Below are 13004 nucleotides of genomic sequence, written 5' to 3'. Positions count from 1 at the left end.
TTAGGAAAACTCGTTCATTTATTATTAGCATTTGACAATGAGAGTACACCACAAAAGCATCACACCTAGCTTACAGTCTCATTAGTTTATTGCTGCATACAGGGCTATGGTGACCTGTTTAGCATTCGGTCGTGTGCATGCTGAATCTATCAAAAAGTTGACTAAAAGTAAGGTGTTTTGTATCGACTGTGTGTGTACAGTAGCACTGTTTTTATTGTTAATTGTGGTCTTTGACAAAAATAACAGAAATGGCATTGTGTTTCAAACTAACTAGCTTAGCAAATCTTGACGTGTATATATAAGGCACTTTTCGAAGCTGTGTGTCATTGAATGTAGACCCAGTGATCATCTTCGTATTGCTTGTGTGTTTTGTTTTGTTATTACTCCATGTCATCGTGGTTTTGGGTCGACTCGTTGATCACCTTAACAAAAACACAAAAGAGTCAATGCAAAGCTTCATTTGAGAAGTCATTACGAATAGCACGTGCGTATTGTACCTGACCGTCTCTAGTCTCGATGGTCTTGATGAGAACCTTCTTGGTGGTTGCGGTTTCCATGTGAGGTTTGTAATCGATCATGGTTTCTGGAACGATTGCAATGTTAATCATCAAAGCCGCATTAACGGTGTAAAAATGTGTAAAAGTAAACCTACCTCTTAGGTTGAGAGAGGAGAAGTTCGGCATTGGGGTCGAGATTCTGTAAATAAGGTAAACGCCGATGAAAACACGCCTCACTGCAAGCGATATCATCAAACTTTGATGCCATGCTGCAACCGGGTTAGATGGAGGTCTACTCTAAAGTCATATTTAATGTTGCCAATCTGTCTAGGATAGCGTTTCCCAGCCTTATTTGAGCAAAGACCAATTTTACAACAGAAAAAAAAAAAAAAAAGACTACACACCACTAAACAAAAATGTCACAAAACGTATGAATCCTGATATGATGATTATCTCCTCTGAATTTACTCACAAATTGACTTAAATATTACACAAATATATGATAGGAAGTACAAAAATAAAACTGGCACAAAATATTTGAAAATTATACAAAAATATTGGGGGAAATATCAAAATATTAGACAAGAAACCCAGCAATATTTGAAAAGAAATTAAATCGTGCCAAAATATGATAAAATAAAACACATTGGAAAATACAAAATATTAGACAATATGGGGAGAAAAAAAACCTTTTGATAAATAAAATAAACTTTTAGACAAAAAATAAAAACCTATTAGATGGAAATTACAAAACATACCACATTTGTTAATAAATTTCGATAATTACTAGGGCATTGCCCTTCCCAAATGCATATATTAAAAAAACCAATACAAAAATAGGAGAAAAAAATATATATAAAAAAACTGAAAAAATGAAAAATGAAAAATATTAGAAAGAAACAAAAATAGAAATGCACAAATATTTTTATTTTGAATACAAAATCTTAAGCAAAACAAAATATTAGACAAAAATAATCAGATGAAAAATACACAAGTAACGTAAAAAATAGTGAGGTTTATACATGATACATAAGTGAGTTCAACATGTCATGCGTCACCTGCTCTCCTCTCCTTCCAGCAGCTTCCTGTAGGTGGCGATCTCAATGTCCAAGGCCATCTTGACGTTGAGGAGGTCCTGGTACTCCCGCAGGTGGCGAGCCATCTCATCCTTCATGTTGTGAATGTCGTCCTCCAGGCGGGCGACCCTTTCCTGATAGCCGGACGTCTCCATGGAGAAATTGTCCTCCATCTCTCGCATCTGCCGCTCCATCGACTCGTTCTTGGGAGAAGCGACCGAGGGTTGAGGGTGAGGTGCTTCGATCATAACCTCGATGGTAGCAATTGTTAGCTACTCACAGTTCCTTTGAGGGCATCCACCTCACAGGTGAGGGCCTGAACCTGCCGCCTGTAGTCGTTGGCGTCTTGCTTGGCCAGCCTTAGAGCTTCATTGTTGCGGGCGGCCGCTTCGGTAAGGTCGGCAAACTGAGAGTAAATGATGTTCACTCAGTTAGGAGAGAGTAAATGTGGCACAAAGCATGGAAATAATGAAAGATATGGTGTGGGCCTGAAGAAAAACATGCTTTTGGACTTTGGGAGAGCAGTTTAAACTGCAGTGACTTCCTTGTTCCCACAGGGGGCATTAGAAACAAGCTTTTCGGTAAGGCCCTCTGTATTGAGACCACACTGACAAATATAGAATTAGGGGAAAAAATGAAATCTTTGTCCTTGTATTACAAAAACATTTAGTAACAGTAAGAGGAGGAAAAGTACAATTTTCCTCCTAAAATGACAATTTTATTCTTGTAATTATGACTATTGATTCAAAGACCTAACACACGGATGGTGGAGTGGTGCATTCGTCTGACTTCAGTGCAGGCAGCGTGGGTTCAGTTCCCACTCAGTGACAGTGTGAATGTGAGACTGAATGGTTGTCCGTCTCTATATGTGCCGTGTGACTGACCGGCAGCCAGTTCGAGGTGTAGTTTGCCTTTCGCCCAAAGTAAGCTGGGTTAGGCACCAGCAACCTATGACCCTGAACAGGGTAAACAGTATTTAAGATGGATGGATGGAAAACGTAAAATACCGTTGAAACCAGATGTTTACATACAGTATATAAAAGGACGTGCTTTTTTTTCCCCCTCAGTCTGACATGAAATCAGACTAAACCTTTCCTTTTTTAGGGGAATTATGATTTCCACAATTTTAGTGTCAAATGTGCAACAACAAAAAATGAACGATTTCCACAAAACCAAATAATGATGAGGATGCTGCTTTTTGCTGTAAACACATTCCAGCTGCGCGGTCTAAAATCCTAACCTTGGACTTGTACCAATCCTCAGACTCCTGGATGTTTTTGGAAGCCAGGTTTTCGTACTGCAGGCGGACATCCCTCAGAGCGGCCGTCAAGTCTGGCTTGGCCACGTCCATGTCCACCTGCACATGCTGCTGCATCTGGATTTGATTCTGCAGCTCCAGCATTTCCTACCACAGAAGCCATAGAGCCAGTATGCGCACGTCTCATTACAATCTCTATTCCTGCATCGATTCGACCTCTCATCAGATAAACAATAGATCCCTTTATAGTATGCAGCATTTCCTCAGTAGTCACACCAAAAAAAAAAAGGAGCTTACCTCATCATGCAGCTTCTTGAGGAAGTCGATTTCCTCCTGAAGGGACTCCACCTTCCTCTCCAGGTCCAGTCTGCTGAGGGCAGCGTTGTCCACATCCTGCGCCATGACACCCACGAGCTGACTTAGTAAGCGGACTTGTGAAGCTGACATGAGTTATAAATTGCATCTTTGCTGACACTGAGGAAAAAGACTCTTACGTATACTACGCTGGACTCTTCTCAGCCTCCTTTACACAGCAATCCCGAAATATTGGGGGCACCTTTATCGCACACAAGGCGTTTGGTCCAGCTCTGACCTCGTGAAGTTAAGCTCTTGAAAGTTACAGTATGGTTTTTATGGCGAATCATGAAACTTGGCTCCCATGCCCATAGGCATAGCTAAAAACTTGAAAGTTTTACAATTTAGTGTTGACCATCTGTTTAATACATGTGGATCATATTTGGTAACAATCAGACAAAATTGCACTTTTGAAGGAAATGGCTAAAATGACCGTAAAATGGCTGCTTTGTTTGGGAGTTTCCTCATGATAGCGATACCAACCAAATTCCATGTTGCTTAATGAAAGACAAATTTGGTAGCAATCAGAAAAATCTTTAGCATAAGTTCGCTTTTAAAAGGGCCAAAATGACCTTAAACTGTCTGCTTCGAAACAAAATGGCTAACCTCCTGTGTGTTTTCGGGCATGCGTTCTTGAGACTTTTTTTGGGGTATACTTATGATACACATTGCTATTACATTTCATTTTGTTAAGTAGAACGGACTTTGGGGGCAGAGTTTTGACCCCAGGAGGTGCGCCGAGTAGAGCTGCGGCTCCTCCGCGTCGAGAGGGGCCACATGAGGTGGCATCTGTTTAGACTGACTCCTGTACTGTCCTCTCCCTGCTGAGGTGTTTTGGGCACGTCCCACTGGGAGGAGGCCATGGGGAAGGCCCAAGACAAGCTGGAGAGACTGTCTCCCGCCTGGCTTGGGAACGCCTCGGGGATCCCCTGTAAGAGCTGGATGAAGTGGCTGGGGAGATGGAAGTCTGGGCTTCTCTGCTTTCGGCTGCTGCCCCCGCTACGATAGATGGATAGATGGGTGAACCAGCCTGACAATTTTGGTGAGGTTTTGATGAGGGTCAAGTCTTCAAAAAGGCAATTAGTTCGCCCTAATAATAATCATTTTCATTCTTATAGGCATTAAAAGGCCGCACGGTGGACGAAATTTTCATTCTTACAGGAATTAAAAGGCCGCACGGTGGGCGACTGGTTAGAGCGTCTGCCTCACAGTTCTGAAGACCGGGGTTCAATCCCCGGCCCCGCCTGTGTGGAGTTTGCATGTTCTCCCCGTGCCTGCGTGGGTTTTCTCCGGGCACTCCGGTTTCCTCCCACATCCCAAAAACATGCGTGGTAGGTTGATTGAAGACTCTAAATTGCCCGTAGGTGAGAATGTGAGTGCGAATACTTGTTTGTTTATATGTGCCCTGCGATTGGCTGGCAACCAGTTCAGGGTGTACCCCGCCTCCTGCCCGATGATTGCTGAGACAGACTCCAGCACTCCCGCGACCCTTGTGGGGAAGAGCGGCTCAGAAAATGGATGGATGGGAATTAAAAAGTGTAGACTAAAATCCTGAGGATGCATTACATTTCCAACCTACCAAATCTCATTTAAGATTGCCAAAACATTCTCTAAAGCAGTGGTTGCTTATTTTAGCAGCCTTGCGTGGCTCACCTGACGATAAAAACATTCCATTGTCCATTATCAATTAGCGTTTGTTTCGGAGTTGTCGTGGTGACGCCACACTGCCCAGCTTTGTCCTCGGGACCTTGGCAGCCCGTCAAATGAGGCATCAGAAAATGAAGCTGCTTTGCCCGGCGCTAATGCCGCAAACAAAGCGCGTTATTCACTCCGGGTATCCCAAACGGACCGGAGGCTAGGAGGGTGACCGTCTGCCTGACTGAGCGGGCCACCGTGCAGGCGGTAAACGCCTCATTGTTGGCATGTCACGCAGAGTTCCTTCCTCCCATTCTTATACGACAATGTATGGACTGCCCACGGAAGCTTCCGCAGCAGATGTTGGCCAAAATTATTTGTTTAAAAAAAATAATGGTTTTCTTGCCCACCCGGGCACTGTCTCCTTCAAACTCAGGTCCTCTACCAACGTTCTGCGAGCTTGAGGCTTCTGCGCAGGATGTTGGCTGTTCCCAGTATTGCGCTCTTCTGGACGGAGATGTCGGATGTTGTTCCTGGTATCTCCTGGAGCCGTCCTCCCAGCTTTGGGGTTATATTTTTGTATTTTTCTGCTATTTTAATTTCCTCTTACTATCTCTGTGAAGCACTTTGGGTTGCCTTTTTTATGCATTTTATGCATAAAAAATATATACATTTGATTTGCTTTAAACAAACACACTTAATAATGATTAAAGTCCTTATTACGGAAAATGTTCAGCATTGCATGCCGCAATGCATGATGGGAAACGAAGCGTGGACAATCTTAAAAGTACACAAAATACAGTGATTTGTCTTTTTTCCCCAAAAAAAAAAAAAAACAAAAAAAAAAAGATTGACATGTTCTTTTGAGTCATTGATGGTGTAGTGGTACACTTGCCTGACTTTGGTGCAGGCAGCGTGGGTTCAGTTCCCACTCAGTGACTGTGAATGTGAGTGCGAATGGTTGTCCGTGTCTATATGTGCCCTATGACTGACTGGCGACCAGTTCAGGGTGTAGTCCGCCTTTCGTCCAAAGTCAGCTGGGATAGGGTCCAGTGTCCCGCGACCCTAGCCAGGATAAGCGGTGTTGAAAATGGATGGATGTTCATTTGAAGTGCATGAGGGGGGCCCCTTGGTAGCATGGCATCAAAGTTGGACGATGATTTTGAGGAGTCGCCAATGAAAACGGGGGCCCCCCCCCCCCCCATCTAATGTTGTGGCTGCTACTTGCATGCCTCATCCCCATAATGCCACTGACTTGACATTAATCCCCAACACGTAATGGCTGCTACTGCCAGGCGGCCAGATCTCACGGTGGCTTGTCCTCTCGCTCTGATAACCACATTGGGCCCCACACCGTTGTTGCCAGAGTCCGACTCATTCAGCGTGACCAGTCAGACTTAAAAAGATCTCTTCTTGCAGGCCTGATTGAACACAGCAGCCCCCCCCCCCAACCGACCAAGTATCCAATCCTGTCCTAACAGGCCCTGCTCTCAGGCTATTTGGGATCATGGCTACAATCCGCTGTTGTGCCACCACAGGGGCACATTCCTGTCTAGCCAAGCAGAAAGGAGACAGTCATAGGGATGAATGGGAAACTCATGTGATCATTTTACATCAGTTTGTAATCACCTTACAGCGGAACCTAGGAAGTAAAATGCCCCAAAATTACACTTTTATATGAAATGTTACTTCAAATATGAGCGATGTGATACAATGGGTCGGATCATACTGTTACCTGTCGGAAGCTTTGCAAGTTTGCCTCTGCCTCTTCCCTCAGGGACAGTTCATCCTGCAACCTGGCACGAAAGACCATACATTAGGGACGAAATTTGAACATGTTCTAGCGTCTGGACACTTCATTAGGTACACCCACAAAACCTAATGAGAGCTCACCAAGTTTCGTTGAAATCCGTTTTCTGGCGTGGTATCAAACAAAAGAAAAGATAGCCGTAACTTCCTTTGCAAAGGTAAACAAGTTCATTAAAAATGTCTTACGTATTCAATTTGATTTTGAAGGCCTTAGTTACCCTTTAACAATGACATGTCAATCTAAAAATGCCAAAGACACAACAAACAACGTTGCCGTATTTTTCTTTGGCAACTTTGGTATTTGACGCATTTGTAATTAGCGTTTAGCATTTATAGAACTAAACAAATCAAAAGATTGTAATACAATATGAATTAATGAATGTATTTCTTCATTATGTGACCCCCTTTTGTTATTGCAAATCATCAAACTTTGGCACCGTGCGTCACTCACATTAGATGACGTAGGCAAAAAAAAGCTTTGTGATATAGCGTCAGCCATCTGTTGAGGATACCTGCTTCGGATTTGCGTGAATTCTCGAGAAGGAGTTTGTCAAAGTACAAGCCCTGGAATTTGCCCAAAATGGCCGCTTCCAAGCAAAATGGCTGACTGTTTATTTTCGCACATGTCCACCCAATTTCATGTTGATCGGTGAAACCGGTGTAGTAAATTTTACAGGATGCACCCATGACGAAAAACATTGTTTTATGTTTGAGGTTATTTCATCGATGAATTCATTATTAGAAGAATAAAGTTGAAATTTTATGAGGAAAAAAAACCAAGATTTGAATTAGACTAAAAATCGTTAATTTACGCCTGTGATTCTCAAAGTGTGGTACCACTAGTGGTACGCGGCTCCCTCTTGTGGTATGCAAAAGAATCACTGCCTAAGTACGCTTCAATTGTATTTAACTTTTAAGTGCAATACATTTGCATTTTATCTTTTAGAAGTGTTTGTTTTCAAACATCTAGTTAGGTACCATTTTTATTTAGCTTATGCGCAATAAATGTTTTGATTGAATAATGATTTAAGTGCAGTTTGGTTTTTGTTTTTTCCCACTGCCAATGTTCATCAATCGATCCATTTCTTTACTGCTCAACTTCACAAAGGTTACGAGTGAGCTGGAGCCTATCCCCTTCTGACTTTGAGCGAGAGGCGGGGGGATGCAGACTATAGACTAACAAGCATCCTCACAGTCACTCCTCGGGACAATTTAGACTCTTGAATGAACCGAGCATGCATGTTGTTGGAATGTGGGAGGGAGCCCGGGACCCGGGGCAAACCCACGCCAGGTGATTAAATTGAGGTGGTACTCGATGTAAAAAGGTTTGGAGAACCATTGCAGTGTTGGAACCATCTTTAATGTTGGCTGGCAGCAGGTGTACCTAATGAAGTGACCGTGTGAGTGAGCCCCTCCCCTCCCCGTCCTACTTTTCTCCGAGCCTCCCGATGTCGTCGGCCAGGTTGTCCCGGTGCACCTCCACTCGGGCCTTCTCGTTGCTCAGCTGGTCCACCTGGCGCCTCAGCTCCCGCATCTGGTCCTCGTACAGGTCGCCGACTCGGGACGTGCCCTTGCCGCGGAGCTGCTCCAGCTCGGCCAGCAGGATCTTGTTCTGCTGCTCCAGGAAGCGCACCTTCTCGATGTAGCTGGCGAAGCGGTCGTTGAGCGACTGCATCTGCGCCTTCTCGCTGGTGCGGTTGGCGATGAACTCGCTGTTGATGGCGTCGGACAGCGTGAAGTCCAGCTGCCCCGAGGAGAGCCGGGGCATCGCCGCGCTGCTACTGCGCAGACGCTGCGTCTTGGTGGCGTAAATCCCGCCGCCGCCGCCGCCGCCGGGTGCCCCGAAGGACAACACCCGAGTAGTGCGCACGGGAGCGGAGTACTGGCGGCTGGTGTAGCTGCTTCTCACCGCGGTTCTATCTCCGCCGAACATCTTCCTGTAGGAGGAGTGAGGAGCTGCTGTTCTGAAAGTAGACATGCCGGTGCACGCGCGTCCCAACAGCATCGCCGCACTCGCGCCTGCGCATTTATACTCTCCTCCCTATGCAAATGAGGCCACGTGGTTCGGAGCGCCAGTGGAAGCGTCCAATCGCGTCTTATGTCCAATAGGTTATCTAACAAGTTCAAACTTTGACTATAATTAAAAAGAATATTCATCAACATTTTATGTAGTTTACTATTTCAACCGCTTTAATAATCACAGATTCGGGATGAAACGCGTCACTCGTCTCACTCTGCTTCACCTTGGCTGACATTGACAGCCAGTCACACATTCGGCGTCACAGTGAAAAGGTGGAAACCTTCTGAAGTGAGAAGAAGAAGAAGAAAAGTTGACTCCAATATGTCTTCATTATACAACATGAAAGTCATGGCTTCCAAGAAACGGCGGTTTTACAACAGTCCATTTTTTTCATAACATGGCAAAACATTTCACAAGAATAAAGTTGTATTAAAAGAAACGTAATTTTGCAAAAAAAAATTGTAGAATTTTACAACAATCAAGTCGCATTTAAAAAGAAATTGGCTGAATTTTACCAGAATAAAGGTGTGTGCAGTAAAAGTCGTAGTAGTACATCAGTACAGTTGTCATTTTTCAAATGTCATAATTCTACAAGGAAGTGGTGAATTTTTAGAGAATTGCCATAATGCTACAAGAATAAAGTCCTTTACCAGAAAATTTGAAATTCGACAATAATAATGTTGTATTTCTTCCAAGAGTTGATATCATTTGTCAAAAATAAAATCAGAATTTTTTTTCTGAGGATGAAATTGAAATTATTTCAACAATTTACATAATGTACGTTACGTAAATAACAATACATTCCTATAGTAGAAGTAAAGTTGAAGAAAAGTTAAAATTCTACAATAATAAACTCTTCCAAGAGTTTATATAATTTTTCAAAAATTCATTTTTTTTTTCCTTAGGCTGAAATTGAAATTATTTTGAGAATTTACATAATGTAAATAAGAATACATTCATATAGTAGAAGTTTTTAAAAAATGAGTTTCAGCTTTTCTGAGAATTGTTGAATTTCTAGAAGACTAAATTACCTTTTTTTTTAAAAATAGGTTGCATGCAAAAAAAAAAAAGGAAGTTATAAAACTTAATATTTGTACTTCCTAGAATTGCTGGGATTCTTTTCTTTTTTTTCTGGTCACATCCCACATTCGCCACTTGTTGCTAGGCAGATTTCATTTATCAAATAATGTTTTGTGCCCCCAAACTGTGCTATTTCCCTGGAAAGAGGGGCAGAGCACTCTGCTACCAAACATGTCGGAAAAGAACAGTGAGAGGCATATAAAAAATAATGGATACAAATTGTCACATTTTTCTGTATTTAATGTTAAAGCATATTGTAAATTAAATGAGCTTTTTTTTTTCAGCACAGCGCCATCAGCTGGCACAGGACCGAATTTCCCACTTGCACACATCGTACTCGGCTAAAATCTCATTTTGCTAATTGCATTGGCACGCTCTAAGTGTTAAAACACATGAGTGTCAGGAGTCTGTCAGGTGGGTGGTGTTGGTGATCTAACAATAACATAGCCAGCTGTGTCTAGTCGATAACGTTGATAATCTTTGGACACAACTTGACGTACACACACTTGCGAGCCTGAAAGAATACTGGTAAGGAGGGATTTGATTCGGCGTAATCGTGTTGGCCGGGTGGACAAATGCTTCTTTCAAGAAATCTTTTCACATTTTTGTCTTCTGGCAACGTCAATGCGGTCGAGTCACTCACTTACTGGACTTGTTTTTTCATCTGTGCGATGGCAGAAGAGAACAAATGGGGTGACTAAATGTTTCACAAGCACCCTAAAGTCGTTGTAAATGGCACAATGTTGTGTGTGTCCCTGTTTATGTTCACGCCACTTGCGTTTTTCGCTGTTACGTACCTGTCACATTGTTTAAGATCATTCCAATAATGAAGGCCCCAAGTAAAGTAGAGTAACTTGAGTAATAGCGCAAAGTAAGCCTGTAATTGCAACCCAGTGTGTAGCTATTGGCTATGATACGTAAAGACAAACAAAATGGTTGTTAGTATTTCAGTTGATTGTAGCAAAAAGTGGTTTAAACATGAGCAAGATAGAAGTACAACATTTGCGCCCCGGAGCCTCAGTGTGAGTAAACCGTGGAGCGCCTTTGCTGAAAGTGACAATGGACATTCACATGATCAACTCACTTGGAAGCAGGGAGGGAGTGAACGGGGGTGATGTAAAAATTCCTGCTCCCAGGCCTCTTTATGAGGGAGCCAGGCAGGGATTGTGTATTGCTGACTTGTCACCGAACAGAATGCAGACAGTCGGCGCTAATTATTGTTTGTTGGACCCCCACCGGTGTTTTGCCGTTGTCACCGTTTGGGCCAAACTGTTTTCATTCCGTGCAGGAATGTATGCCGGGTTTACCACTGCCAAGGAGATGTTTTGCGGCCTGGTCAGTAATGGCCCAACGAACGGGACGTTCCATTTGTCCCAGGATTTGGATTTTTAGTATTGTTTATGAAACAAAACCAAAAAAAGACGTACAAATCAACACTTCGTCGCCTCACTGGCACGTCTCCCGAGACACGCTGATGAGATTTAGTGGCTTGGTGTGGGGGCCGCTTTATAATTGATATACACAGACATTCTGATGACTTTTTCTTTGTAGGCTGTCTTCTCATTTGCACTCAAATTCTTTACAGGAGCGATCGGACTGTAAAGCCACTCGTATCACATACCAGAGCTCTACCTGCCACCTGGTGTGTCCTGTCCCATCCTATTTGCTCCTCGTCATGTCCCTTCCTCACAGGTTGCAGTTTTGCTTGGCTCACCAACCCTGTCCTGTCCTATCAAATTTGCTACTCGTTGCGTCCCATGACCTTTCACTGGGTGTAGAGTGCAATGCCTGTCTCACTGCCCCTGTCCTGTCCAGTACCATCTTTCTTGTCCCGTCCTGTTCTATTCTGTCCTATAAAAGGCCTTCCTCACAAGGTATAGTTTCTGTCCTGTCCTTTCATATTTGCTACTTGGCATGTCCCCTCATCTCTGGGTGTTTCACGGCCTGCCTCTCTGTCCTGTCCTTTCATATTTGCTACTCATCATGTCCCCTCATCACTAGGTGTTGCACGGCCTGCCTCTCTGTCCTGTCTGCTCTTGTCTTGTCTTGACCCGTCCCATTTTGTCCTGTCCCATCCCATTCTTTCACAGCCCTTTCTCACAAAGTGTAGTTTTGCCTGTGTCACTATCTCTGTCTCGTCCTGTCCTATTGGTTCCTTGTCACGTCCAACGTTACAGGATGTAGTTTTGCCAAGCTCACTCACCCTGTCCTGTCCCTTCCTGACAGATTTCCTACTCATTCCATTCCTTCCTCACTGGATATAGCACTGCCTACCTTACTACCTCTGTCCTGTCCGCAACAGTCTTTTCCTGTTTTGTCCTTACCTGTCACAGCCTTTGCTCACAGCGTGTAGTTTTGCCTGGCTCACTCTCCACCCCCATCCCGTCATGTCCTGTCAGATTTGCTACTTGCTCACTGAATGTACCTCACATCTTGTCCTATCCTTCCTGTCTTGTCATATTCCATTCTGTCCCATCCTGTCACAGCCCTTCCTCACAAGTTGTAGTTTTGTCTGACTCACTTCCACTTTCCTGTCCCGTCATGTCCTATCCTATTTGCTACGAGTGACATCCTTTCCTAACTGGATGTTAGGAAAGGATGTCATGCCTATCCTGTCCCGTCTTGTCTTGTCCCATCCCATCCTATCCTGTTTTGTTCTGTCCTGTCTGTTAAAAAATTAATTTTGATGGAGAAAAAGGTGCATTTTCCTTTCATTTGTAGTGAGTAATGCGTGGCTTTTCATGACAAAATTCATTTTATGCCAGAGTTCTCGAATCCAAATTAGGATAGCTCAGCCTTGGGGGAGGTCTGTGCCCAAACGAGAGCCATTCTGATTCCTTTCGTTCATTGTAGTAAAGTCTTCTAGTTTGAGCAAGCGTCTTTTACATACAAATCCTGCAAAATTAACAGAAGTCACGGCATTTATAATACTTGATCGATAGTCACCGTAAGTGTCGGGTGTAAAACCTAACACCCCTGCCCTCCCCAGCTCTGGTACTACCTCCAAAGGCCGGAAAATTACATCTTGAGTCAGCATGTAATGTCATATCTTGCTTCTCCTCCACAATGTGACTTAAAAACCACAATCCTTGGGACCAGCAATAAGCATCCGTCATGACGGTGAATCACCACCCACCCTTGTGCCCGGTCGTCATAGCGATCACCCCCAACATTATTTAAACAAAGAAAGAAGGGGCTACCCTGAGCAATTCAAAATGAGGGGAAATCTAAATGCGTGGATATAAAAGGCTATAAATCCAAGAGCCATGCCGCCC

General features: G+C 43.6%; 1 protein-coding gene across 2 annotated transcripts; it reads right to left on the bottom strand.

Annotated features, from left to right (window-relative positions):
* LOC133488982 (vimentin A2-like) lies at positions 1-8649 on the bottom strand. Of its 2 annotated transcripts, XM_061797570.1 has the most exons (9): positions 8060-8649; positions 6556-6616; positions 3129-3224; positions 2814-2978; positions 1854-1979; positions 1556-1776; positions 653-696; positions 498-583; positions 1-422 (listed from the first exon to the last, which is right to left on the bottom strand). In XM_061797570.1, exons 1-9 carry the CDS (start codon positions 8632-8634, stop codon positions 381-383), a joined length of 1416 nt encoding a protein of 471 aa, XP_061653554.1. In that variant the 5' UTR covers positions 8635-8649; the 3' UTR covers positions 1-380. The 2 variants fall into 2 exon arrangements, with proteins under 2 accessions (XP_061653554.1, XP_061653553.1); XM_061797569.1 differs by having other exon boundaries at positions 498-696.
* Positions 8650-13004: the final 4355 nt, after the last annotated feature.

Source organism: Phyllopteryx taeniolatus, chromosome 14 (genome assembly GCF_024500385.1).
Source record: "Phyllopteryx taeniolatus isolate TA_2022b chromosome 14, UOR_Ptae_1.2, whole genome shotgun sequence".
NCBI classification, from domain to species: Eukaryota; Metazoa; Chordata; class Actinopteri; order Syngnathiformes; family Syngnathidae; genus Phyllopteryx; species Phyllopteryx taeniolatus.
The sequence above is the reverse complement of the archived record's forward strand: the minus strand, read 5'-3'. Positions and strand labels throughout refer to the sequence as shown.

What these genes read in the sequence shown, in the direction of transcription:
- LOC133488982 (XM_061797569.1), bottom strand. Translation starts at nt 8,634, where the DNA reads ATGCTGTTGGGACGCGCGTGCACCGGCATGTCTACTTTCAGAACAGCA. An exon ending in AGGATTGGTACAAGTCCAAG is followed by an intron (nt 1,980 to 2,813) that starts GTTAGGATTTTA and finishes ATTTACTCTCAG; the next exon opens with TTTGCCGACCTTACCGAAGC. An exon ending in TGGATGCCCTCAAAGGAACT is followed by an intron (nt 1,777 to 1,853) that starts GTGAGTAGCTAA and finishes GCTTCTCCCAAG; the next exon opens with AACGAGTCGATGGAGCGGCA.